Source organism: Entelurus aequoreus, linkage group LG03, assembly GCF_033978785.1.
Source record: "Entelurus aequoreus isolate RoL-2023_Sb linkage group LG03, RoL_Eaeq_v1.1, whole genome shotgun sequence".
In the NCBI taxonomy this organism is placed as follows: Eukaryota; Metazoa; Chordata; class Actinopteri; order Syngnathiformes; family Syngnathidae; genus Entelurus; species Entelurus aequoreus.
In genome coordinates this window covers 16629658-16657440 of record NC_084733.1, presented here as the reverse complement: position 1 = coordinate 16657440, position 27783 = coordinate 16629658, and the positions used below count along the sequence as shown (strand labels likewise).

Sequence of the window (27783 nt, the reverse complement as noted above, 5' to 3'; positions counted from 1 at the left end):
CCGCACCGTCAATCAAAATAGAAAAAAAAATCGACCCGAATTCAGCGATCAACACTTAGCCCGCCTATGATAAAATAATCATGTTCGGAGTTCTACTGAACACATAAGCCCTAAATTCACGCTATGAGCGACCCGTAAACACTTCGTTGAGTGAAACGGTGAGTTTCTACAGTCTACGGCGACGGGAGCGGGCGTCTTTTTGCCTCTCTTTTTTTTTTTTGTTGTGGCTCGGAGGCTAACTAGCTGGATATGGTTAGCCACCAACAGAGCTAGCCGGCTACGCTAGCTAGCCGCGGAGTTCATCAAGTAAACAGTCGCAGAATCTCCGCCGCGAAAGTTGACTTTTCGCGGTCGTCATCTTTTTTTTCTGGCCCGCACAGTTTGGGGATGCGTTTCTGGAGGAGAGGAGTCGAAGATTACAGAGTTTTTTGCCGCTCGCCTCTCTCTCTCCTCTGCTAGCGCCGCTTGAAACAAGGAGAAATGGCGTCCGCGGACGTGGACAGCAGTCAAAGCGAGTTCCTGCAATCCGCCACGGAAACGCAGGTATCCCCATATTTTTCTAACTCGCCTCACATTTGCTTGTACGTGTCAGTTTCAAACAAAACAAGACCCCAAAAATAAAAACAATATTTGTTGGCATGGGGGTGAAAGCACCGTACACTTCCTGTGTTTCCCCCCTTCAATAACGGCCACCCACTTTACCCCTGTAAAACCCGCCCATAGTGGGTAGGACGCTGGAGGCTGTCACTTGGGCCGGTGTGGCGGAGGACAGTCGGTGTTATCCCGGGGGTTGCAAAGACGCCGCACAGCGGAGGACAACGTCGCCGTCCATAATGAAAAACCGTAGCGTTCATTTGTGCCGGAATAGCCGCCCATCCCCCACCCCGTAGCTCGCCTCCATTATGTTAGCTCCGCTAGCTTTAGCCTCACGTTTAGCCACATTCCACGCACTGTTGTAGTCACATTTAAATATTATTTTCACCCTTTTTGTATATCACTACACACTCATCGAGCCTTTTAATGACTTTAACGCTGAGGGATGCTTCAGGACCAAACACGCGTAGTGAGATTTTTGGTAGTCACTAGAATACCCTTTTGAGCGTTACGTATATCAAAATAAAGGACCTACTGTGTTGTTTACTTGTTGAAATACCATTTACAAAGCTAAAATCTACTCAAACTTTGACTTAGATCCACAAACTTTGCTACTGCCAAAAATGTATTCCAAGTAGTATTTTCAAATTATATACATAATGTACTATAATGCGATTATGGGCATTACATATATCAAAATAAAGGACCTGCTGTATTGTTAACTTGTTGAAATGCCTTTTTTAGAGCTCAAATCTACCCAAGCGACCACTTTGCTGTTGCCAAAAATTGATTCCAAGTAATATTTTCAAATTCTCTGCATAATGTACTAGAATACCTTTATAAGCATTACATATATCAAAATCAAGTACCTACTGTGCTGTTTACTTTTTGAAATGCCTTTTTTAGAGCTCAAATCTACCCAAACGACCATTTTGCTGCTGCCAAAAATTTATTCCAAGTTATATTTTCAAATCAACACATCTTATCTCTGCATAATGTACTAGAATACCTTTATAAGCATTACATATATCAAAATCAAGTACCTTCTGTACTTAGACTTAGACAAACTTTAATGATCCACAAGGGAAATTGTTCAACACAGTAGCTCAGTTACAATGATGAAAAGGACAATGCAGGTATAAATAGACTAATATAGCCAAAAAAAAAAATCTAACATATATACGAATATATACATAATATGTATACAGAGTAATTTATATACAGATATATTATATTATGTCTATAACACTGTACTGTACTGTTTACTTGTTGAAATGCCTTTTTTAGAGCTCAAATCTACCACTTTGCTGTTGCCAAAAATTGATTCCAAGTAATATTTTCAAATTCTCTGCATAATGTACTAGAATACCTTTATAAGCATTACATATATCAAAATCAAGTACCTACTGTGCTGTTTACTTTTTGAAATGCCTTTTTTAGAGCTCAAATCTACCCAAACGACCATTTTGCTGCTGCCAAAAATTGATTCCAAGTTATATTTTCAAATCAACACATCTTATCTCTGCATAATGTACTAGAATACCTTTATAAGCATTACATATATCAAAATCAAGTACCTTCTGTACTTAGACTTAGACTTAGACAAACTTTAATGATCCACAAGGGAAATTGTTCAACACAGTAGCTCAGTTACAATGATGAAAAGGACAATGCAGGTATAAATAGACTAATATAGCCACAAAAAAAAATCTAACATATATACGAATATATACATAATATGTATACAGAGTAATTTATATACAGATATATTATATTATGTCTATAACACTACTGTACTGTTTACTTGTTGAAATGCCTTTTTTAGAGCTCAAATCTACCACTTTGCTGTTGCCAAAAATTGATTCCAAGTAATATTTTCAAATTCTCTGCATAATGTACTAGAATACCTTTATAAGCATTACAGATATTAAAATCAAGTACCTACTGTACTGTTTACTTGTTGAAATGCCTTTTTTAGAGCTCAAATCTACCCAAACGACCATTTTGCTGCTGCCAAAAATTGATTCCAAGTTATATTTTCAAATCAACACATCTTATCTCTGCATAATGTACTAGAATACCTTTATAAGCATTACATATATCAAAATCAAGTACCTTCTGTACTTAGACTTAGACAAACTTTAATGATCCACAAGGGAAATTGTTCAACACAGTAGCTCAGTTACAATGATGAAAAGGACAATGCAGGTATAAATAGACTAATATAGCCAAAAAAAAAATCTAACATATATACGAATATATACATAATATGTATACAGAGTAATTTATATACAGATATATTATATTATGTCTATAACACTACTGTACTGTTTACTTGTTGAAATGCCTTTTTTAGAGCTCAAATCTACCACTTTGCTGTTGCCAAAAATTGATTCCAAGTAATATTTTCAAATTCTCTGCATAATGTACTAGAATACCTTTATAAGCATTACAGATATTAAAATCAAGTACCTACTGTACTGTTTACTTGTTGAAATGCCTTTTTTAGAGCTCAAATCTACCCAAACGACCATTTTGCTGCTGCCAAAAATTGATTCCAAGTTATATTTTCAAATCAACACATCTTATCTCTGCATAATGTACTAGAATACCTTTATAAGCATTACATATATCAAAATCAAGTACCTTCTGTACTTAGACTTAGACAAACTTTAATGATCCACAAGGGAAATTGTTCAACACAGTAGCTCAGTTACAATGATGAAAAGGACAATGCAGGTATAAATAGACTAATATAGCCAAAAAAAAAATCTAACATATATACGAATATATACATAATATGTATACAGAGTAATTTATATACAGATATATTATATTATGTGTATAACACTGTACTGTACTGTTTACTTGTTGAAATGCCTTTTTTAGAGCTCAAATCTACCACTTTGCTGTTGCCAAAAATTTATTCCAAGTAATATTTTCAAATTCTCTGCATAATGTACTAGAATACCTTTATAAGCATTACATATATCAAAATCAAGTACCTACTGTGCTGTTTACTTTTTGAAATGCCTTTTTTAGAGCTCAAATCTACCCAAACGACCATTTTGCTGCTGCCAAAAATTGATTCCAAGTTATATTTTCAAATCAACACATCTTATCTCTGCATAATGTACTAGAATACCTTTATAAGCATTACATATATCAAAATCAAGTACCTTCTGTACTTAGACTTAGACTTAGACAAACTTTAATGATCCCCACAAGGGAAATTGTTCAACACAGTAGCTCAGTTACAATGATGAAAAGGACAATGCAGGTATAAATAGACTAATATAGCCACAAAAAAAAATCTAACATATATACGAATATATACATAATATGTATACAGAGTAATTTATATACAGATATATTATATTATGTCTATAACACTACTGTACTGTTTACTTGTTGAAATGCCTTTTTTAGAGCTCAAATCTACCACTTTGCTGTTGCCAAAAATTGATTCCAAGTAATATTTTCAAATTCTCTGCATAATGTACTAGAATACCTTTATAAGCATTACAGATATTAAAATCAAGTACCTACTGTACTGTTTACTTGTTGAAATGCCTTTTTTAGAGCTCAAATCTACATAAACGACCACTTTGCTATTGCCAAAAATTGATTCCAATTCATATTTTCAAATTCTCTGCATTATGTACTAAAAGGCCTTTATGAGCATTACATATATCAAAATAAAGGACCTACTGTATTGTTTACTTGTTACTATACCATTTACAAAGCTAAAATCTACTCAAACGACCACTTTGCTGCTGACAAAAATGGATTCCAAGTTATATTTTCGAATCAACACATCTTTTCTCTGCATAATGTAGTAGAATACCTTACATTACATATATAGCATTACATATATCAAAATCAAATACCTACTGTACTGTTTACTTATTGAAATACCCTTTTTAGAGCTCAAATCTACCCAAACGACCACTTTGCTGCTGCCAAAAATGGATTCCAAGTAATATTTTGAAATTCTCTGTATAATGTACTAAAATGCCCTTATGAGCATTACATATTTCAAAATCAAGTACCTACTGTGTTGTTTACTTGTTGAAATGCCTTTTTTAGAGCTCAAATCTACCCAAACGACCACTTTACTGCTGCCAAAAATGGATTCCAAGTAATGTTTTCGAATCAACACATCTTATCTCTGCATAATGTACTAAAATACCTTTATAAGCATTACATATATCAAAATCAAGTACCTACTGTACTGTTTACTTGTTGAAATGCCTTTTTTAGAGCTCAAATCTACGCAAACGACCACTTTGCTGTTGCCAAAAATTGATTCCAGGTAGTATTTTCAAATTCTCTGCATAATGTACTAAAATGCCATTATGAGCATTGCATATATCAAAATAAAGGACCTACTGTATTGTTTACTTGTTACAATACCATTTACAAAGCTAAAATCTACTCAAACGACCACTTTGCTACTGCCAAAAATAGATTCCAAGTTATATTTTCGGATCAACACATTTTTTCTCTGCTTAATGTAGTAGAATACCTTACATTATATATATCAAAATCAAATACCTACTGTACTGTTTACTTATTGAAATACCCTTTTTAGAGCTCAAATCTACCCAAACGACCACTTTGCTGCTGCCAAAAATGGATTCCAAGTAATATTTTGAAATTCTCTGTATAATGTACTAAAATGCCCTTATGAGCATTACATATTTCAAAACCAAGTACCAAATTCTCTGCATAATGTACTAAAATGCCATTATGGGCATTGCATATATCAAAATAAAGGACCTACTGTATTGTTTACTTGTTACAATACCATTTACAAAGCTAAAATCTACTCAAACAACCACTTTGCTACTGCCAAAAATAGATTCCAAGTTATATTTTCGAATCAACACATCTTATCTATGCATAATGTACTAGAATACCTTTATAAGCATTACATATATCAAAATCCAGTACCTACTGTACTGTTTACTTGTTGCAATACCTTTTTTAGAGCTCAAATCTACCCAAACGACCACTTTGCTGTAGCCAAAAATGGATTCCAAGTAATATTTTCAAATTCTCTGCATAATGTACTAGAATACCTTTATAAGCATTACATATATCAAAATCAAGTACCTACTGTACTGTTTACTTGTTGCAATACCTTTTTTAGAGCTCAAATCTACCCAAACGACCATTTTGCTGCTGCCAAAAATGGATTCCAAGTTATATTTTCGAATCAACACATCTTATCTCTGCATAATGTACTAGAATACATTTATAAGCATTACATATATTCAAATCAAGTACCTACCGGTACTGTACTCTTTACTTGTTGAAATACCATTTTTAGAGCTCAAATCTACCCAAATGACCACTTTGCTGCTGCCAAAAATGGATTCCAAGTAATATTTTCAAATCAACACATCTTATCTCTGCATAATGTTCTAGAATACCCTTATAAGCATTACATATATCAAAATCCAGTACCTACTGTACTGTTTACTTGTTGGAATATCTTTTTTAGAGCTCAAATATACCCAAACGACCACTTTGCTGTTGCCAAAAATGGATTCCAAGTAATATTTTCAAATTCTCTGCATAATGTACTAGAATACCTTTATAAGCATTACATATATTAAATTCAAGTACCTACTGTACTGTTTGCTTGTTGAAATACCCTTTTTAGAGCTCAAATCTACCCAAACGACCACTTTGCTGTTGCCAAAAATTGATTCCAAGTAATATTTTCAAATTCTCTGCATAATGTACTAATTACCTTTATAAGCATTACATATATCAAAATCCAGTACCTACTGTACTGTTTACTTGTTGGAATACCTTTTTTAGAGCTCAAATCTACCCAAACAACCACTTTGCTGTTGCCAAAAATGGAATGCAAGTAATATTTTCAAATTCTCTGCATAATGTACTAGAATACCTTTTATAAGCATTACATACACTACCGTTCAAAAGTTTGGGGTGACCCAAACAATTTTTTGGAATAGCCTTAATTTCTAAGAAAAAGAATAGACTGTTGAGTTTCAGATGAAAGTTCTCTTTTTCTGGCCATTTTGAGCGTTTAATTGACCCCACAAATGTGATGCTCCAGAAACTCAATCTGCTCAAAGGAAGGTCAGTTTTGTAGCTTCTGTAACGAGCTAAACTGTTTTCAGATGTGTGAACATGATTGCACAAGGGTTTTCTAATCATCAATTAGCCTTCTGAGCCAATGAGCAAACACATTGTACCATTAGAACACTGGAGTGATAGTTGCTGGAAATGGGCCTCTATACACCTATGTAGATATTGCACCAAAAACCAGACATTTGCAGCTAGAATAGTCATTTACCACATTAACAATGTATAGAGTGTATTTCTTTAAAGTTAAGACTAGTTTAAAGATATCTTCGTTGAAAAGTACAGTGCTTTTCCTTCAAAAATAAGGACGTTTCAATGTGACCCCAAACTTTTGAACGGTAGTGTATATCAAAATCAAGTACCTATTGTACTGTTTACTTGTTGAAATGCCTTTTTTAGAGCTCAAATCTACCCAAACTACCATTTTGCTCCTGCCAAAAATGGATTCCAAGTAATATTTTCAAATTTTCTGCATAATGTACTAGAATACCTTTTATAAGCATTACATATATCAAAATCAAGTACCTACTGTACTGTTTACTTGTTGAAATGCCTTTTTTAGAGCTCAAATCTACCCAAACGACCATTTTGCTGCTGCCAAAAATGGATTCCAAGTTATATTTTCGAAACAACACATCTTATCTCTGCATAATGTACTTGAATACCTTTATAAGCATTACATATATTAAATTCAAGTACCTACTGTACTGTTTACTTGTTGAAATATCTTTTTTAGAGCTCAAATCTACCCAAACGACCACTTTGCTGTTGCCAAAAATGGATTCCAAGTAATATTTTCAAATTCTCTGCATAATGTACTAGAATACCTTTATAATCAATCAATCAATCAATCAATGTTTATTTATATAGCCCTAAATCACAAGTGTCTCAAAGGGCTGTACAAGCCACAACGACATCCTCGGTACAGAGCCCACATACGGGCAAGGAAAACTCACCCCAGTGGGACGTCAATGTGAATGACTATGAGAAACCTTGGAGAGGACCGCACATGTGGGTAACCCCCACCCTCTAGGGGAGACCGAAAGCAATGGATGTCGAGTATGTCTGACATAATATTGTGAAAGTCCAACACATCAGCGAAAGTCCAGTCCATAGTGGGGCCAGCAGGAACCATCCCGAGTGGAGACGGGTCAGCAGCGTAGAGATGTCCCCATCTGATGGACAGGCTAGCGGTCCACCCCGGGTTTGGAGCAGAGTAGAAAAGAAAAGAAACGGCAGATCAACTGGTCTAAAAAGGGAGTCTATTTAAAGGCTAGAGAATACAAATGAGTTTTAAGATGAGACCTAAATGCTTCTACTGAGGTAGCATCTCTAACTTTTACCGGGAGGGCATTCCATAGTATTGGAGCCCGAATAGAAAACGCTCTATAGCCCGCAGACTTTTTTTGGGCTCTGGGAATCACTAATAAGCCGGAGTTCTTTGAACGCAGATTTCTTGCCGGGACATATGGTACAATACAATCGTCAAGATAGGCAGGAGCTTGACCGTGTAGTATTTTATACGTAAGTAGTAAAACCTTAAAGTCGCATCTTAGGTGCACAGGAAGCCAGTGCAAGTGAGCCAGTATAGGCGTAATATGATCAAACTTTCTTGTTTTTGTCAAAAGTCTAGCAGCCGCATTTTGTACCATCTGTAATCTTTTAATGCTAGACATAGGGAGGCCCGAAAATAAAACGTTACAGTAATCGAGACGAGATGTAACGAACGCATGGATAATGATCTCAGCATCGCTTGTGGACAAAATGGGACGAATTTTAGCGATATTACGGAGATGAAAGAAGGCCGTTTTAGTAACACTCTTAATGTGCGACTCAAACGAGAGAGTTGGGTCGAAGATAATACCCAGATTCTTTACAGAGTCACCTTGTTTAATTGTTTGGTTGTCAAATGTTAAGGTGGTATTATTAGATAGATGTCGGTGTTGAGCAGGACCGATAATCAGCATTTCCGTTTTCTTAGCGTTGAGTTGCAAAAAGTTAGCGGACATCCATTGTTTAATTTCATTAAGACACGCCTCCAGCTGACTACAATCCGGCGTGTTGGTCAGCTTTAGGGGCATGTAGAGTTGGGTGTCATCAGCATAACAGTGAAAGCTAACACCGTATTTGCGTATGATGTCACCTAGCGGCAGCATATAAATACTAAAGAGTGCAGGGCCAAGAACCGAACCCTGGGGAACTCCGCACGTTACCTCCACATTGTTATGGGAGACACACTGTATCCTGTCAGTAAGATAAGAGTTAAACCAAGACAAGGCTAAGTCTGTCATCCCAATACGCGTTTTGATACGCTCTAATAAAATATTATGATCAACAGTATCGAAAGCGGCGCTAAGATCAAGAAGCAGCAACATAGATGAAGCATCAGAATCCATCGTTAGCAATAGATCATTAGTCATTTTTGCGAGGGCTGTCTCCGTAGAGTGATTTGCCCTGAAACCGGACGGAAAAGGTTCACAGAGATTGTTAGACGCTAAGTGTTCATTTAGCTGCTGTGCTACAATTTTTTCGAGGATTTTCGAGATAAACGGAAGGTGGGACACCGGCCGGTAGTTTACCAGGAGATCAGGATCGAGGTTAGGTCTTTTGAGTAGAGGATGAATAACCGCTTTTTTGAATGCTAGGGGAACAGTGCCAGAGGAAAGTGATAAGTTTATAATATTTAGCACTGATGGACCTAGTAATACAAAAAGCTCCTTGATAAGTTTCCCAGGAATTGGGTCAAGTAAACATGTTGTTTGTTTTGTCCCATTTACACATTTTGACAATTCCTCCAATGTTATTTCATCAAAGAGAGAGAAACTATTTTGGACGGCGGTATCCGTCGTATATACAGTCGTATCTGTGTTAATAGAACCCAGTTGTAGCTGAGATGCATTGTCTTTAATCTCTTTTCTAATGACTTCAATTTTCTTATTAAAGAAATTCCTAAAGTCATCTGCTGAGTGGGTGGAGCTACTGGGAGAAGTCCCTTGTTGGGTTAGCGATGCTACTGTACTAAACAGAAATTTAGGATCATTTTTGTTGAGGTGGATGAGATTTGAGAAATATTTAGCTTTAGCTGAGGTAAACATGCGTTTATAAGTTATTAAACTATCACACCATGCTTGATGGAAAACCTCAAGTTTAGTCGCACGCCATTTGCGTTCCAGCTTTCTACATGATAATTTCTGGGCTTTAGTTTCTTCTGTAAACCATGGGGTACGCCTTTTAGGGGCCCTTTTTAGCTTTAGCGGTGCTACAATATCAATGGTGTCGCGGAGGGCGTCATTAAAGTTGTTAGTGAGCTTATCAATAGAGCCCACATAATTTGGGAATGGTGCCATTACCGAAGGCAGTAGGTCAGTAAGAGTCGTCGTTGTGGCAGCATTAATGTTGCGGCTGCTATAGTAGTTATTATTATTATTATTAGTTTGTTGACAATGAGTCAGAACTTCGAATTTTATAAGGTAATGATCGGACATTACTTTAGTGTACGGGAGTATCGTAACTTTAGAGGTGGTAACACCCCTGACAAGCACTAGATCTATCGTATTACCGTTGCGATGCGTGGGTTCATTTATTATTTGTGTAAGACCACAGCTATCAATTATAGTCTGGAGCGCCACGCATGGAGGGTCCGATGGGGTATTCATATGGATATTAAAGTCCCCCATTATGATTATATTGTCGGCGTGCGTCACTAGATCAGCAACAAACTCTGAGAATTCACTGATGAAGTCCGAATAGGGCCCAGGGGGGCGGTAGATAACAGCCAGGTGGAGAGGCAGCGGTGTGACAAACCTCAAAGTGAGCACCTCAAACGAGTTATATTTATTATTTAGGTTAGGTGTAAGATTATAGTTTTCATTGTATATTAGTGCGACACCCCCTCCCCTTTTAAGAGGTCGGGCAACATGTGTATTGGTATAGTTAGGAGGAGATGCCTCATTTAGCGCAAAAAAATCGTCTGGTTTGAGCCAGGTCTCGGCGAGACCAACGACGTCAAGTTTGTTGTCTCTAATGACTTCATTAACTAATAACGTTTTGGAAGATAATGATCTTATGTTTAAAAAGCCCATATTATAGGTAGTGGGCTGTTTTGAGGATTGTTTGTTGAAATTATCCGAAGTAGCAATATTAATAATGTTGCATTTATTATGCGTAGTGCACTTTAAATAGTTTCGACCATATCTAGGAATTGATACGACGGGGATATTCAGATTGTTTGCTTGATGTTGCGATAAACTGAACGCATCATAGTTAGCTACCTCAGTACAATGTATGTCTGCCTCTGACACGGTCACAAAAGAAAAAACATTATGTGAGTTGTGTTTTATTCTAGGAGCATTACATATATCAAAATGAAGTACTTACTGTACTGTTTGCTTGTTGAAATACCCTTTTTAGAGCTCAAATCTACCCAAACGACCACTTTGCTGTTGCCAAAAATTGATTCCAAGTAGTATTTTCAAATTCTCTGCATAATGTACTAAAATGCCATTATGAGCATTGCATATATCAAAATAAAGGACTTACTGTATTGTTTACTTGTTACAATACCATTTACAAAGCTACAGTAAAATCTACTCAAACGACCACTTTGCTACTGCCAAAAATGGATTCCAAGTTATATTTTCGAATCAACACATCTTATCTATGCATAATGTACTAGAATACCTTTACTTTGAAATGACAATGAATCACAAATGTTTGACCGAATGGTTTTGCTAGTTAAATTAACAAAGTATAATAAAATGTTTTATGTATTATATATATACTGTATATGTATTGTGTGTTTGTATTTTGCCAACATGGTAGATTCATATGATAGGGCAGGTTGTATAATGTTTTTCTATCACCTTCAGGAAATAGAATAAAGAGGAAGATGACAATATAATCTAACTTGGACAATGATGTACAGAACAGAGGAGATTTAGTTAATTATTATTTTAGATTGTTAAAGCGATTCTTTTTTTCTTGACAAAACCTCTTCATCAAGCAGCTGTTGATTTCTGGTGGCTGGTTAAAAAAAGAATAAATACAAAATGCGTTACTTCATTCAACACAATCGAGGATTGACGTTGCCAAGAATCAAAAACCAATTATGTGGCTTAAAAGGCGGCCGCACGAACCATTACGCTGCCAAAGTTGCGACACAAGTTGGTTATTTGATATGCATGACAACGCGGTAACTGGTTTGGATTAAGTTTGTCGTCATTCTTTGATTCTAATGGCATTTAAAAAAAATATTTGTCATCTCTATCCAGATTCTGAACTGACCACAACAAAAGCCCATATTTTTAATGAAGCTTGGGCGGTTTGTGTTGTCGAATATCTCGGCAAAACCTGAATCAATCACGTGGTACAAGCGAGCAAACAATGCTGAACCGCGTCCTGATGCGGTCACATGGTATAGCTGGCAGCGAGGCTTCACACGTCATCATATCTGGCTCCTCCCCTACATGAAGCAACCCTCAATACGCGCTTCGCGGAAACCCCCCTCCATTGCATAACACACGCCTCAAAGCCTCTGCACAACACTGCTATTTAGGTATCATTTTTTGTTTACAGAAATGAGTCCATTTTTTTGTTTTGTTTAATTATTTAGGTTAATAAAGTTATTTACCTTCCAGTTACAGTACAGTGCTAAACAATTATACAGTAATGAGAACTAAAAGTATATTCTTAAATGGTTTAGTTACTTGCAATAATAATATACATTATGATTACATTACGGCAGCACGGTGGAACAGGGGTTAGTGCATGTGCCTCACAATACGAAAGTTCTGAGTTCAATCCCGGGCTCGGGCTCTTTCTGTGTAGAGTTTACACGTTCTCCCCGTGACTGCGTGGGTTCCCTCCGGGTACTCCGGCTTCCTCCCACCTCCAAAGACATGCACCTGGGGATAGGTTGATTAGCAACACTAAATTGGCCCTAGTGTGTGAATGTGAGTGTAAATGTTGTCTGTCTATCTGTGTTGGCCCTGCGATGAGGTGGCGACTTGTCCAGGGTGTACCCCGCCTACCGCCCGAATGCCCCTGGGATAGGCTCCAGCACCCCCCGCGACCCCAAAAGGGACAAACGGTAGAAAATGGATGGATGGATGATTACATTACATTACAAACACTGTATAGTTGATATTGATTATTTCTCATGATTAATGAGCATGATGTAAACCAGGGGTGGGCAATTAATATTTAACGGGGGCCGCATGAGCAACCCGAGCACTGCTGGAGGGCCACGTCGACAATATTTCAATTAAATTTTGCTCAATAATATTTTTGATATACCGTAAGATAAAAAATAATAATAATTTCATTTAACCTAAGGTAACCTTATACAAAAGCAGATTGCTTTTGATGGTTTTATTTAAACTCTTAATCCTTAAATATTTATATTAGGCTATGTGAAATGGTCTGAAATGGTCTCAAACCGCCTTGTTACAGTGCGTCTGGAGTTTTTGATTGATTGATTGAATCTTTTATTAGTAGATTGCACAGTACAGTACATATTCCGTACAATTGACCACTAAATGGTAACACCCGAATAAGTTTTTCAACTTGTTCAAGTCGGGGTCCACGTTAATCAATTCATGGAAATTCATGAGAGTGACACGTTCTCAAATGCGCCCCTCTTCTCCGGGCATATCAGCGCAACAGAGTCCAATAAGCACTCCTTAATAAACTGTCCGTCAGAAAACGCCTTACTTTTTCTGGCGATTTTGTGAGAAATGACGAAACTTGTTCTGACGGCTGCATCTCTGGGGGTGTGAGATTTGGCAAAAAGTCTTTGTTGGGTTTGCAGTTTTACCATCAACGCATCAGCCTCCCTTGCGCGCTCTTCATCAGACAGATTCCGGTATTTTTCCTCGTGCTTCGTCGTGTAGTGGCGATTCAAATTATATTCTTTAAACACAGCAACCTGTGTACCACAAATTAAGCACACGGCTTTACCTTAAATTTCTGTAAAGAAATACTTGGCAGTCCGTGTCTTGTTGAAAACACGAGGTTACACGGACATACGTCCATAAATAACACTTTTCAAAATAAAAGCAGCACCGTTGTATTGCACACTCGACATTGATACTTTTTTAAATTTATTTTGTAATTTAGGATTGGCCTCACGCGGGCCGGACAGGGACGCACAAAGGGCCGGATGTGGACCGCCGGTCGCAAAATGTCCAGGTCTGATGTAGACGAAAGCTTTGAGTTTGTCTGCAGATAGTTAAATATTTTTTGCCAATTGTTTTCATGTGTGGCACCATCATATTAGAATATGTTGATTGACAGTCTAAAAGTAACATGTCTTCCTTCACTTGTTATTTTCGTAGTTGTATGCATTTTATGTGTAAAATTGAAAAATAGCAGTCCCTGTGAGAAAAATCCTAATTGGGTTTTTTCTCAAAATTGTGAAGCCATACTGTCAAGGTGACATTTCCTGTTTTATGCAACATTTCTTTGCCCTCTGCAGAACTCATTTTTAGTTTCTCTTCTTACTCCATGCAAAGAATCAACCCCGAGACAATAAAATGACACAACCAAACGTGATATTTGATACTGTTACCTAATTGGGTGTTGGCGTGTCACTCCCTCTGATCAGCGATCACTTCCTGCATTGCTCTGTTACCAGAGAGTGAGTGTCTTTGTTCATGCCACCAACCTTGCTTCGCAATTCCCGCTTTCTTCTGATGGTGAAGGAAAAAAGGATCTAACAAATTTTTTCATTAATATCGATTACGTGTCTATCACGATATATATTGTTTTATCGCCCAGTCCTAGTTCTTTAAAAAATATGTTGTTTTCGCTCCTTAGTGTTGTTACCAGTTGCCACAGCCATTTTTCTCTTCCTCTTACTGCTTATCACCAGTCGCCCTAACTCACTTATCCGTCCGGAAAAATATGAGCGATGATGTCAACAAATTGTCGACAAAAATCGCTGCGCCCTTAGTCGGGATTTGTTAAATGGGTAAAATAATACTAAATGATGTGAGTGTGAGGCACCAAGTGTGATGTCACTAAATGTACTGGACTACAAGTGTGAATGCACCCTGAAGCTAAGATCTACATTTGCCTGTCCCTGCCCCAGACGACAGATATGTCCGCCATTCAGTTGTCAGGTTCAGACCGCTGGGAGGTGTTGACGCCTGTCTCAGCTGGCAAGGAAGACCCAAACGCGGGGATTATCACGTCCAATGGTCAATATGTGCTACCCCTCGGGAGTCTTTCCAGCCAGCCTATCTATGTCACGGCGCCGGGGAGCGAGGGCACCGCCAATGGCGTGTCAGGGATTCAGTATCAGGTAACACATGTCAGAAGTTTGTGTAAGTTTGTTGTTTTAGTGGTGACCGACAACATTTCCGCTGTAGGTCATCCCACAAATCCAGAATGTCGACGGGACCCTGGCGGGATTTTCCACGCAAGCTTTGGATGACGGCACGGGTCAGATCCAGCTCCTCCAAGATGGCAGCCAAGCCGGCATCGGTCTCTGCTGCGCCACAACGACAACCACGGATCTCCTGACGCAATCGGGCCAGGTGCAGTCCATCCAGGGCGTCAACCTGGCAGGGAGCTCGGCGTACACGGGCCTCCCGGGCAACATCACCTTTGTGCCCATCAACAGCGTGGACCTGGAGTCACTCGGCCTGACGGCTGCGCAGACAGTCCCCATAGCAACGGCAGTGACGCCGGAGGGTCAGCTGATTATGAGCGGGCAGGCGCTCGAGGGTCAGGACGGCGGTGGCGCTAAGCAGTCACTAGTGGCGATCGGGGGCGACGGCAACCACCAGCTCTACGTGCCAACATCCACCAACAACTCCTCGAACGCCTCGCAGCTTCCCGAGACCATTGATGGGACGGGGGTGCTGACGCAAGCCACCGCCGTGTCTGTGGGTGTGTCGGACCCCTCCTCGGAGAACTTCAACTCACACCACCACCTGCAGCAAATACAGGTCAGAAAATGGCAGCTTTTGCGATCTATGGGAAAGGGTCTAAGGATGTTAATGCTGCTTACCTGCGGAAATTAAACAAAAAACATGTCCGTCGACTAGCAATGAAGGTACTTTAGTTTGTATGCTAGCAAAAAAAAAAATTTTTTACACAATGTAGTAGGTTGTCTCGATACCAATATTTTGGTACCGGTACCAAAATGTATTTCGTTACTTTTCAAAATAAAGGGGACCACATAAAGATGATTTTTGGCTTAATTTTAACAAAAAAATCTTACAATACGTTTAACATATGGTTCTTACTGACTCAAAGAACAATTGTAGAAGATTGAAATTAAAATTAAAAGGCATTAAACACACTGAGCTTTTGTTGTTGCACTCAAAGAACAGTTTACAGAGAGAAGGTCAAATACATTGAAAAGTAGTGAAATAAAAATGTATTAAATATATGGTAAAAGAAAGAAAAAACAGGGTAATAGACGGTCATAGAAGGTAATAAAGGTTATGGCAAGTACAAAAATCGTTGTTTATTTCAACTATTTTCCCTAAAATATGCATTTAGGCTATGAAGTGTGTTTTATCCGATTACTTGATTAATCTAACAAACTAATCGATAGATATTACTCGATTACCAAAATAATTGATAGTTGCAGCCCTAACAGTGATCATTAGACTTAGACAAACTTTATTGATCCACAAGGGAAATTAAATGATTGAATGCGGCTATGGCAGCAAAAAAAATCCTTAAAAACTCACCAGATTGACTTTTGAGTCCAAGGAACTCGGTGAGGACGAGAGGAGGCTGCTTGTAGATTTACACGAGTCTGTGGCCTTGCAGGTGTCGACCTCCAACGCCATCTCACAGCCCATCCTGCAGCTATCAGGTGACACTCAAGGCCAGGACCTGAGTGGGACGGGAGCAGCAGGAGCTCAGACTTTGCAGAGCGTCCAGCTGGTCAACCCAGGAACTTTCCTCATCCAGGCCCAGACCGTCTCCGCCACCGGTCAGATCCAGTGGCAGACCTTCCAGGTGAGCATAACAGAGAGCATGGTGGGTAATATTCTTCCTTCCAGTCCACCGCAGCGTCACGTCTCTTCTGTCTGTTAGGTTCAAGGTGTTCAGTCGCTACAGGGGCTCCAGCTGCCTCAGGGTCAGGGCCAGCAGCTAACCTTAGCCCCGGTCCAGACTCTTCCTCTGGGCCAGACGGGTCAAGTCAGCCTGCCTAACCTGCAGACGGTCACGGTGAACTCGCTGACTCAAGCTGGGGTCCAGTTCGCTCAGGGTGACGGCACTAACAGTCCAGCTGGTACGGCACACACACATTGTTTCTATAAATTGTCTTGTTTTCCAATTCAATTTCAGTTTATTTAGGATAGCCCCATGAGATGTAGCATCTTGTTTTCTAGGGGGTCCAACACAAATACAAAAAACATAAAACAACCATTACATAGGGTTTCCACGGGTCATTAAAAGTCATTACCGTATTTTCCGGACTATAGAGCGCACTGGGATATAAGCCGCATCCACAAATTTTAAAAGGAACAAAATATGGTTCCATATATTAGCCACACCGGACTATAAGACGCAGATATATACCTTGTGAAAATAGATATTTACACAGAAAGATTTTGTAAATTCTTATTTATATACTCGATATTTTCCAAACGGATGACCAAACAACATAGAAAAGTCATCGTCATGGACCCACTAGCTGCTTAGCTAAGAAAAATCCATAGATTAGCTGTACCTTTGTAATGGCGGCAGGGTTCAAAGCTTTGGAAAAAAGTAGGAATTTATAGTCCGGAAAATACGATAGATAGATTTTGCAAAAATCCAGGCCCTAAATGGCATTAAATATATTAAATTCGATGTCCAGAGGCATTAGAAATGTCATACAATTGTAGGTGATAAGTCAATTATTCGAACGATAATGAAAATAACCTGAATAACTTTGCCGCCATAGATAAATTGCTACTTCTGTCTGTGTGTTTCTTTTCTTGGTCTTTGGCTTCCAAACTGGATAAAAGAGGTCTGGTATGGTCAGAAAGTGTAAAATGAAACGGCCTTGTGGGCCCAAACTTTGCCATTATTTGGTGACTGTAGGCGTGTTGTCCTTGAATGTGACATCATGTCAGGTTAATGAGGAAGCTGAGCTTGTTTCATACACGACTCCTTTATTTCAGTCGTTTCCAGTTCAACACACATGAGCTAACTTTGCTGACATTAGCAACTCTTGTGAGGCGCTTCACGTGACCTACAGTGGCCTCGGATGGACAAACAAGGCAATTCTCACAATAGACTTTTGTTCTCTGACATTCCCACAGTAAAAGATTAATAGTTCCTTGAACTGCCTGACTCTTTATACATAGCTTGTTGTCTACTGTACCCAATTTAAACAACTGAGGATGTAAAATACAATCTATTCCAGATATTAAATTGACTCATCATATTTTTAAAGTATCTTAAGGCTTATTGGGATTCATCCAAATATTCTATGACATGTCTAAAATGTTTAAATCAGTCATCTGTTTGCAAACATGCATCATTTGCATTCCTCGTGTGATGCAATTTTGTATTCCGTAAAACCTCTTTAAAGGCCTACTGAAACCCGCTACTACCGACCACGCATTTTGATAGTTTATATATCAATGATGAAATCTTAACATTGCAACACATGCCAATACGGCCGGGTTAGATTAGTAAAGTGCAATTTTAAATTTCCCGCGAAATATTCTGCTGAAAATGTCTCGGTATGATGACGCTTGCGCGTGACGTCACGGATTGTGCGGACATATTGGGACAACATTGTGGCCAGCTAATAAATCGTCTGTTTTCATCGCAAAATTCCACAGTATTCTGGACATCTGTGTTGGTGAATCTTTTGCAATTTGTTGAATGAACAATGAAGACAGCAAAGAAGAAAGCTGTAGGTGGGATTGGTGTATTAGCGGCTGGCTGCAGCAACACAACCAGGAGGACTTTGAGTTGGATAGCAGACGCGCTACCGTGAGTACGCAGCTTTGGCTTCCAAACATTTGATCGCTTGCCCGTACGTGCGTGCTGCTATGTGCATGTCACGTACGTAACTTTGGGGAAATATATGTGCTGTATGAACTTTACGGAGGTGAACGGTACTTTGGGCTGTGGGATTGAGTGTGTTGTGCGGGTGTTTGAGTTGTATTGGTGGGTTATATGGACGGGAGGGGGAGGTGTTTGTTATGCGGATTCATTTGTGGCATATTAAATATAAGCCTGGTTGTGTTGTGGCTAATAGAGTATACAGTGGGGCAAAAAAGTATTTAGTCACCCACCCATTGACAATCAATGGGTGGCTGACTAAATACTTTTTTGCCCCACTGTATATATGTCTTGTGTTTATTTACTGTTTTAGTCATTTCCAGCTGAATATCAGGTCCCACCCGCCTCTCACAGCATCTTCCCTATCTGAATCGCTTCCACTGCCCTCTAATCCTTCACTCTAACTTTCCTCATCCACGAATCTTTCATCCTCGCTCAAATTAATGGGGTAATCGTCGCTTTCTCGGTCCGAACCGCTCTTGCTGCTGGTGGCCATGATTGTAAACAATGTGCAGATGTGAGGAGCTCCACAACCTGTGACGTCACGCTACTTCCGGTACAGGCAAGGCTTTTTTATCAGCGACCAAGAGTTGCAAACTTTATCGTCGGATGTTCTCTACTAAATCCTTTCAGCAAAAATATGGCAATATCGAGAAATGATCAAGTATGACACATAAAATGGACCTGCTATCCCCGTTTAAAAAATAAAATTTCATTTCAGTAGGCCTTTAAAACCAATTTAAAAATTGTATCCTGATTTAAAAGTTTATCCTTCAGTTTGTGGCTATTTCAAGCCATACTTTCAGAAATAGAAAATAGATAGAATTGATAGAAAACACAGAGAGCGATGGTAAGAGACAGTCCAAGGACCTCACCTACTCGAGCAGACTGGCCTGGAAGACCTTCAACCTTCTCACAGGCAGAAGCTCTAGACCAGGGGTCGGCAACCCAGAATGTTGACAGAGCCATATTGGACCAAAAATACAATTTAAAAAAATATCTTTCTGGAGCCGCAAAAAACACATTATGTAAGTGTCTATATTAGCTATAATGGCCTACTATCAAAATGACTGTGTTGCAGGCTGACGCAAATCTTCGTTGACTAAAATGTTGAAATGTAATATTTATTCTATACATTTTTACATTGGAAAACATTAGTAAAACAGAGGTTTCTCAGAGGGTGAGATAACACCTGGAAGTTACTCGCTTAGAATGACCAAAGGCATAGATGTTTGTGTCCATGTTAAAGGAAACGGCAGGCTCTCTTTTTCTAATGGACTTATGACAATCTTTGGCAAGCTGTGTACCGTTTGTTGTGGTCTAACAGCACACAAACAACTATCAGAAATGCATCCAATACCTCATACAGTTAATGTGTCATGAGACATGCAAATATATAAATTAGATACAAAGAGGACATAAGTAAAGTAAATGAGCTCAAATATACCTACAAACGAATCATAAACATGGGTTATGTATGTACAGCGAGCCTAAATAGCATGTTAGCATCGATTAGCTTGCAGTCATGCACTGATCAAGTATGTCTGATTAGCAATCCACACAAGTCAATAACATCAACAAAGCTAACCTTTGTGCATTCACACGGAGCATTAAAAATTTGGTGGACAAAAGGAGACAAGGAGTGACATAAAACATGTAAGTTATAAATGTAAACAAACTACGGTAAGTTCGGGGACCGCCAAAATTAGTAGGACAGAACAGCGCTCTCCAAATACTATCATCAGTGAAGCATGTCTAATATATTTCTAACAATTAGGAAGGTTTGTGTCATGTTTGTCCTCATGCAGATACCATATTAAAAAAAAAAAGCATTTTTAGACAATATGATTTGCCTGAGTGGGTAGGAAACACAGAGAGTAACAAGCGGTAGAAAAAGGATTAGAAAGGACATATTAAAAAAAATAAAATAATAATTAGTTGGTTTTTTTAAACTTGGGACTTTCCGCGGGCCGGATTTTGGACGCTGGCGGGTCGTAGTTCGGGGACCACTGGCCTACAATTTAAGGTGTATCAATTATCAACTTGATCAATTAGCATTTTGTTTTTTATTTATTGTCTGTTTATTTGAGGGTTATTCTTAAGTGTTTAAACCTTTTTTTTTTTAAATTTGTGTTAATTGTATTATTTGTCCAATAATCTTTCTCATTCAGCTATTGTGCTTATTTATTTATCAACCAGTTTATTTTGTATTTATTTATTAATGTATTAGTTGTTAATTTGATATTAATTAATAATTTTTAAATATATTTATCAATATTTGTATTTATTTGTTTACACTTTTAGCTTATAATTACACATTTAGCATGTGTGTTCGATGGTGAATCTATTCATTGATCCTACCTTTCTCCATCTATGTATTGGAGCACGGAAAATAAAGTGGACATAATGCCTGCTGGGATGCATTGTGGTGGTCTACATATAGTTTGTAGCAATGGATGTGTTTCTGTGACCTCAGGGATCCAAATCAAGGAGGAGCCTGACTCCGAGGAGTGGTGTCTGAGTGGCGAATCCACGCTCAACTCGAGCGACCTCAACAACCTGAGGGTCCACCTGGTGGACGACGACATGGACGCCGCTAGCGGAGAGGGCAAGAGGCTGCGCCGGGTGGCGTGTACATGTCCCAACTGTAAGGAGTCTGGTGGAAGGTGAGTGACCTTTGGCCCTCATATTGCACCCTCCCTGACTTTCCCACGTGGCGTGACCCTGAGCGTGTTCCACAGAGGATCCGGCGTGGGCAAGAAGAAGCTTCACATTTGTCACATCGTCGGCTGCGGGAAAGTTTACGGCAAGACGTCGCACCTCCGAGCTCACCTGCGCTGGCACAGCGGCGAGCGACCGTTTGTCTGCAACTGGATGTACTGCGGGAAGAGGTTCACTCGCAGCGACGAGCTGCAGAGACACCGCAGGACGCACACAGGTAAATCTCGTTCGCACTTAGCTCCTTATCCATCGTGCTAATGATGAGTATTTTTAAAATGTGTACATGAATATTTTCACCGTTAGCACTTCGCTTGTACGAAGAGACACCTTGTGGACAAACGTGTACTTGAATATAGATCATCCAAATTGATTGATTGATTGATTGAGACTTTTATTAGAAGGTTGCACAGTGAAGTACATATTCCGTACAATTGACCACTAAATGGTAACACCCGAATAAGTTTTTCAACTTGTTTAAGTCGGGGTCCACTTAAATTGATTCATGATACAGATATATACTATCATATATACTATCATCATAATACAGTCATCACACAAGATAATCACATTGAATTATTTACATTATTTACAATCAGGGGTGTGGAGGGGGTGGGGGGGGGGTAGTATATGGACAGCAAGTAGTGGACATAGAGAGAGAGAGAGAGAGAGAGATCAGAAGGCATAGGAAGAAGTATCTGCATTTGATTGTTTACATTTGATTATTAGTATTTTATTATTAGCAATCCGGGGAGGGTGTTAGTTTAGGGTTGTAGCTGCCTGGAGGTGAACTTTTATTGCGGTTTCGAAGGAGGATAGAGATGCCCTTTCTTTTATACCTGTTGGGAGCGCATTCCACATTGATGTGGCATAGAAAGAGAATGAGTTAAGACCTTTGTTAGTTCGGAATCTGGGTTTAACGTGGTTAGTGGAGCTCCCCCTGGTGTTGTGGTTATGGCGGTCATTTACGTTAAGGAAGTAGTTTGACATGTACTTCGGTATCAGGGAGGTGTAGTGGATTTTATAGACTAGGCTCAGTGCAAGTTGTTTAACCCTGTCCTCCACCTTGAGCCAGCCCACTTTGGAGAAGTGGGTAGGAGTGAGGTGGGATCTGGGGTGGAGGTCTAGAAGTAACAAAGATGTTTTATACCAGTGAACATAAACACTAGTCGTGTGAAATAAGTTATTGTCTTTATAATGTATTTTGAAAAGGGCTTTTTGTTAAGCACAAAATTATAATAACCTCTTATTTATATATATTTTTTAAAAGAATACATTTCAAAAATGTACAATAGATTACATAAGTATTTTGGACAATGAAAAGCAACACCGTTTTTTATTTAAAAGTTGAAAAATATATTTTCTAAAGGTATATTAGTCGATTAGAAGAGAGGTGCCAGGTTTAAACATCGATGACATCTATTAAAACAGACAAGAAGCAAGGAAATAAACAGCGACAGGATTAAATTTTGCTCAATTTGAGGAGAGACGCGTCTACTGTACTCTCTGTACAGTCTTCCACTGTACAGTCTTCCACCACGCTCTAACGAAAAAAGGTTCACGTCTCCTTTATTTGGATATTCCCTGTTTACGTAACAACAACTGTTTCTAAAGGAATGGGGGGGTGGGGGGGTGGTATGTTAACAGCCATTGTTTTCGGTCACATTAACACAAAAGAAAAAGATGCCTCGGGCTTGGACTGGTCCTGGATCGAGCTTGGGCAGGTCTTGGATCACAATAGATAACCCCTCCCGTCTCCTCCCATCGTACACAGCGGAATTTTCCAAGCCTTTGGCTTAGTGCAACAAAGAAAGCTTTCGTCTGTTCACTGGGAACTCAGAGAATGGAAAGTTTTTTGATAATTTACGTACCATTTTTCTGACAAAAGGCCTCTCATTAAAGGAAATATGGTTATGGAAACAATTAAGTTATCATTGAAATTGTTTTTAAATTAATTAGAAAATCCGTAATGCTCCATTCAATTATAACACAGGTGTCAAACTCGAGGCCCGGGGACCAGATTTGAAAGCCTGGGAAATGTGTGTGTTAATAAAATATGTCTTTTTTTTTTTTTTTTTTTTTTTTTTTACTAAACTGAAAATAATTATTTCGATTTTGACAGGAAAAAATGCATCTTTTAAACTTTATTATCTAATCATGCCAAATTTTACATTATTGATTGGCAACACTAAATTGGCCCTTGTGTGTGAATGTGAGTGTGAATGTTGTCTGTCTATCTGTGTTGGCCCTGCGATGAGGTGGCGACTTGTCCAGGGTGTACCCCGACTTCCGCCCGATTGTAGCTGAGATAGGCTCCAGCGCCCCCCGCGACCCAGAAGGGAATAAGCGGTAGAAAATGGATGGATGGATATATAGTGTATTACAAAAATAGGTTAGTAAAGATAAAAATAAACAGTTGTCACATTTATGTATGATGTATCCATTCATTTGTACATGAAAACATGTAATAATAGGCAAATGTGTAATAATACGAGGTGATTACTGGCACACATTCATATCAATGCTGTGAAATTATGTATTTTAATTAATTTTTAAAAAAGTGGCCCTCTGAAGGCAGCCAGTTCACAAGTTTGACACCCCTGAATTATAACAACGTCCACAAAAATCTACAAAATAATTATTCAGGTACATTGTCTATTAGAGCAGAGGCCACTTTTTGAGGAAATATGACAACTTTGTGGCAAAATAATTTTTCCAAAAAAATGTATATTAGAACACATTAATAAGACATGAAGGCAAATGAAAGGCAACACAAACGGTTTTAAATATACTGTAAGAATTTTATGAATATACAAATGAATAACTATAATAAAATAATGAATTGGGACATGGCGTCTATTAAATTTAATAACAGTTAATTTTACTCATTTTCATTAATTACTAGTTTCTATGTAACTGTTTTTATATTGTTTTACTTTCTTTTTTATTCAAGAAAATATTTTTAATTTATTTATCTTAATTATTTTATTTTATTTTATTTTTTAAAAAGGAACTTATCTTCACCATACCTGGTTGTCCAAATTAGGCATAATAATGTGTTAATTCCACGACTGTATATATCGGTATCGGTTGATATCGGTATGATTATAAGGATGAAAATGATGATGATGATGTGTTTAGGCGAGAAGAAGTTAGTGTTTATTATGATTATAATGATTATGAAGATAATGTGGGTTTAGGCGAGAAGAAGTTAGTCTTTATTATTATTATTATGAATATAATGATGATAATGTGGGTTTAGGCAAGAAGAAGTTAGTGTTTATTATTATTATTATGATGATTATAATGATGAAAATGATGATGTGTGTTTATGCGAGTTTTTATTATTATTATTATGATTATAAGGATGAAAATGATGATGTGTTTAGGCGAGAAGAAGTTAGTCTTTATTATGATTATAATGATGAAAATGAAGAGAATGTGGGTTTAGGCGAGAAGAAGTTAGTCTTTATTATTATTATTATGATTATAATGATGATAATGTGGGTTTAGGCAAGAAGAAGTTAGTGTTTATTATGATTATAATGATGAAAATGAAGATAATGTGGGTTTAGGCGAGAAGAAGTTAGTCTTTATTATTATGATTATAATGATGATAATGTGGGTTTAGGCTAGAAGAAGTTAGTGTTTATTATGATTATAATGATGAAAATGATGATAATGTGGGTTTAGGCGAGAAGAAGTTAGTGTTTATTATTATTATTATTATGATTATAATGATGAAAATGATGATGTGTGTTTAGGCGAGAAGAAGTTAAGTTTTTATTATTATTATTATGATTATAATGATAGAAATGATGATGATGTGTGTTTAGGCGAGAAGAAGTTAGTCATTATTATTATTATTATAATTATTATGATGATAATGTGAGTTTAAGCAAGAAGAAGTTTGTGTATATTATTATTATAATGATGAAAATGATGATAATGTGGGTTTAGGCGAGAAGAAGTTAGTCTTTATTATTATAATTATTATGATTATAATGATGAAAATGATGATGATGTGGGTTTAGGCGAGAAGAAGTTAGTCTTTATTATTATAATTATTATGATTATAATGATGAAAATGATGACAATGTGGGTTTAGGCGAGAAGAAGTTAGTCTTTATTATTATAATTATTATGATTATAATGATGAAAATGATGATGATGTGTTAAGCCGAGAAGAAGTTAGTGTTTATTATTACTATTATGATTATAATGATGATGATATCTTTAAGCCGAGAAGAAGTTAGTGATTATTATTATGATGATTAGGGATGTCCGATAAAATATTATCGGCCGATAAATGCGTTAAAATGTAATTTCGGAAATTATCGGTATCGTTTTTTTTATTATCTGTATCGTTTTTATTTTTATTTTTAAATTTTTTTATTTATTAAATCAACATAAAAAACACAAGATACACTTACAATTAGTGCACCAACCCAAAAAACCTCCCTCCCCCCATTTCTTTCTGTTATCAATATTCTGGTTCCTACATTATATATCAATATATATCAATACAGTCTGCAAGGGATACAGTCTGTAAGCACGCATGATTGTGCGTGCTGCTGGTCCACTAATAGTACTAACCTTTAACAGTTAATTTTACTCATTTTCATTAATTACTAGTTTCTATGTAACTGTTTTTATATTGTTTTACTTTCTTTTTTATTCAAGAAAATGTTTTTAATTTAGTTATCTTATTATTATTATTTTTTTTTAAAGTACCTTATCTTCACCATACATGGTTGTCCAAATTAGGCATAATAATGTGTTAATTCCACGACTGCATATATTGGTTGATAACGGTATCGGTAATTAAAGAGTTGGACAATATCGGAATATCGGATATCGGCAAGAAGCCATTATCGGACATCCCTAATGATGATGATGTGTTTAGGCGTGAAGAAGTTAGTGTTTATTATTACTATTATGATTATAAGGCAAGAAGAAGTTATTGCTGTTGTTATGATGATTGTAATGCTAATGATGAAAATGCTGCTGACGTGTGTTTAGGCGAGAAGAAGTTTGTGTGCACGGAGTGTTCCAAGAGGTTCATGCGCAGCGACCACCTGGCCAAACACATAAAGACTCACCAGAACAAAAAGGGCGTCGGCCCTTCCTCCACGTCGTCGCCCACCACAGACACTCTCATCACCGCCGACGGCACGCTCATCTTGCAGAGGGCCACCACCCACGACCTCATGGCCAATCAGGAGATCCCGCTGCAGCTGGTCACCGTGGCACCCGGCGAGGTGTTGGAGTGAAGGAAACACCACAAGGGACCTCTTTTGGTGGGCTTTCCCCCCTCCTCCCCCTCCCCCACCCTTCTCCTCGTCCTCTCTTATCTTTTTCTATATGAATATATACGTAAATATATATGACAAATATATATATTTTAACTGAGAGTTATCATGATTTTGTTTTTGCAGTCTTTTATAAGCTGGCGAAAACATAGAAAATGTACACACAAACACTTTGAAATGCCTTATTTTGTATCATAGTTGTGTAAAAATGCTGGAGGTGCATGTGTGTTTAAAAACAACAAGAAAATTCCACCCATGTTTGAGAACGTGCGCTGTGCGTGTGAAGCGTTGTCACCCATCCTCTCTTTTCTACCGCTTCTTTTAATCTGCACTAAAAAAAAAAAGAAAAAAGGTGAATTTAGAGGCACAAACATCACTTTTCCTGTAAGAGAGCATTACTTCCTGGTGAGTGGTTGCCTAGGAAACGGCCCCCAGGTGCTTTGCTGATGCCGGTCCACCTATCAGACAGCAGCAAGAGGCGGGACTAAATAGGAATAGCAAATCAGAGCCCAAATTACTTCCAGAATATTTTTATCCTCTTGCTTTCTTTACTTTAAATTCATTTTTGTAGTTCTTGGCTGACCCGGTGGGGCGGGCAAGCTTTTTCTTTCTTTCTTTCTCCCAAGGACAAAAAAAAACAACTAACATTTGGGAAACATTCCAGTCAAGACGGTGCGAGATTGCTCTGTGCGACACCTCTTCAGCCCACGTGTGCTTCAAGTCCAAAAGTAAAACAATCGTGTTTTTTCTCCTCCATGTTAATCATTCTGTTTGTAGCATTCATTTTACTTGTATATTATTATTATTACCTTCTTGTTTATAGAAGCCATCACTTAGCAATCTATCTCTATGTATCAAAACATTATTTTAAAAGTCTGTTTTTTAAAGACTTGGTGTAAAAAATTGAATGTTACCTTTTTTTGTAAAACCTTTTTTCAAAATGGATCACAATAAAGTCTCTCACTAAGAACAAGTTGGCACACAATTATTTTCGCACATTTCATGACTA

At 37.9% G+C, this 27783-nt stretch overlaps 1 protein-coding gene across 5 annotated transcripts; it reads left to right on the top strand.

The window, feature by feature from the left end:
- LOC133646215 (transcription factor Sp3-like) lies at positions 1-27739 on the top strand. 5 transcript variants are annotated; one of them, XM_062041363.1, is made up of 9 exons: positions 1-306; positions 381-543; positions 14807-15019; positions 15087-15668; positions 16504-16695; positions 16774-16972; positions 21221-21410; positions 21486-21682; positions 26485-27739. In XM_062041363.1, the coding sequence occupies exons 2-9, from the start codon at positions 481-483 to the stop codon at positions 26733-26735; spliced, it is 1887 nt and encodes a 628-aa protein (XP_061897347.1). In that variant the 5' UTR covers positions 1-306; positions 381-480; the 3' UTR covers positions 26736-27739. The 5 variants fall into 5 exon arrangements, with proteins under 5 accessions (XP_061897347.1, XP_061897349.1, XP_061897352.1 ...); XM_062041364.1 differs by having other exon boundaries at positions 7-158; XM_062041365.1 differs by having other exon boundaries at positions 1-543; positions 14831-15019.
- Positions 27740-27783: the final 44 nt, after the last annotated feature.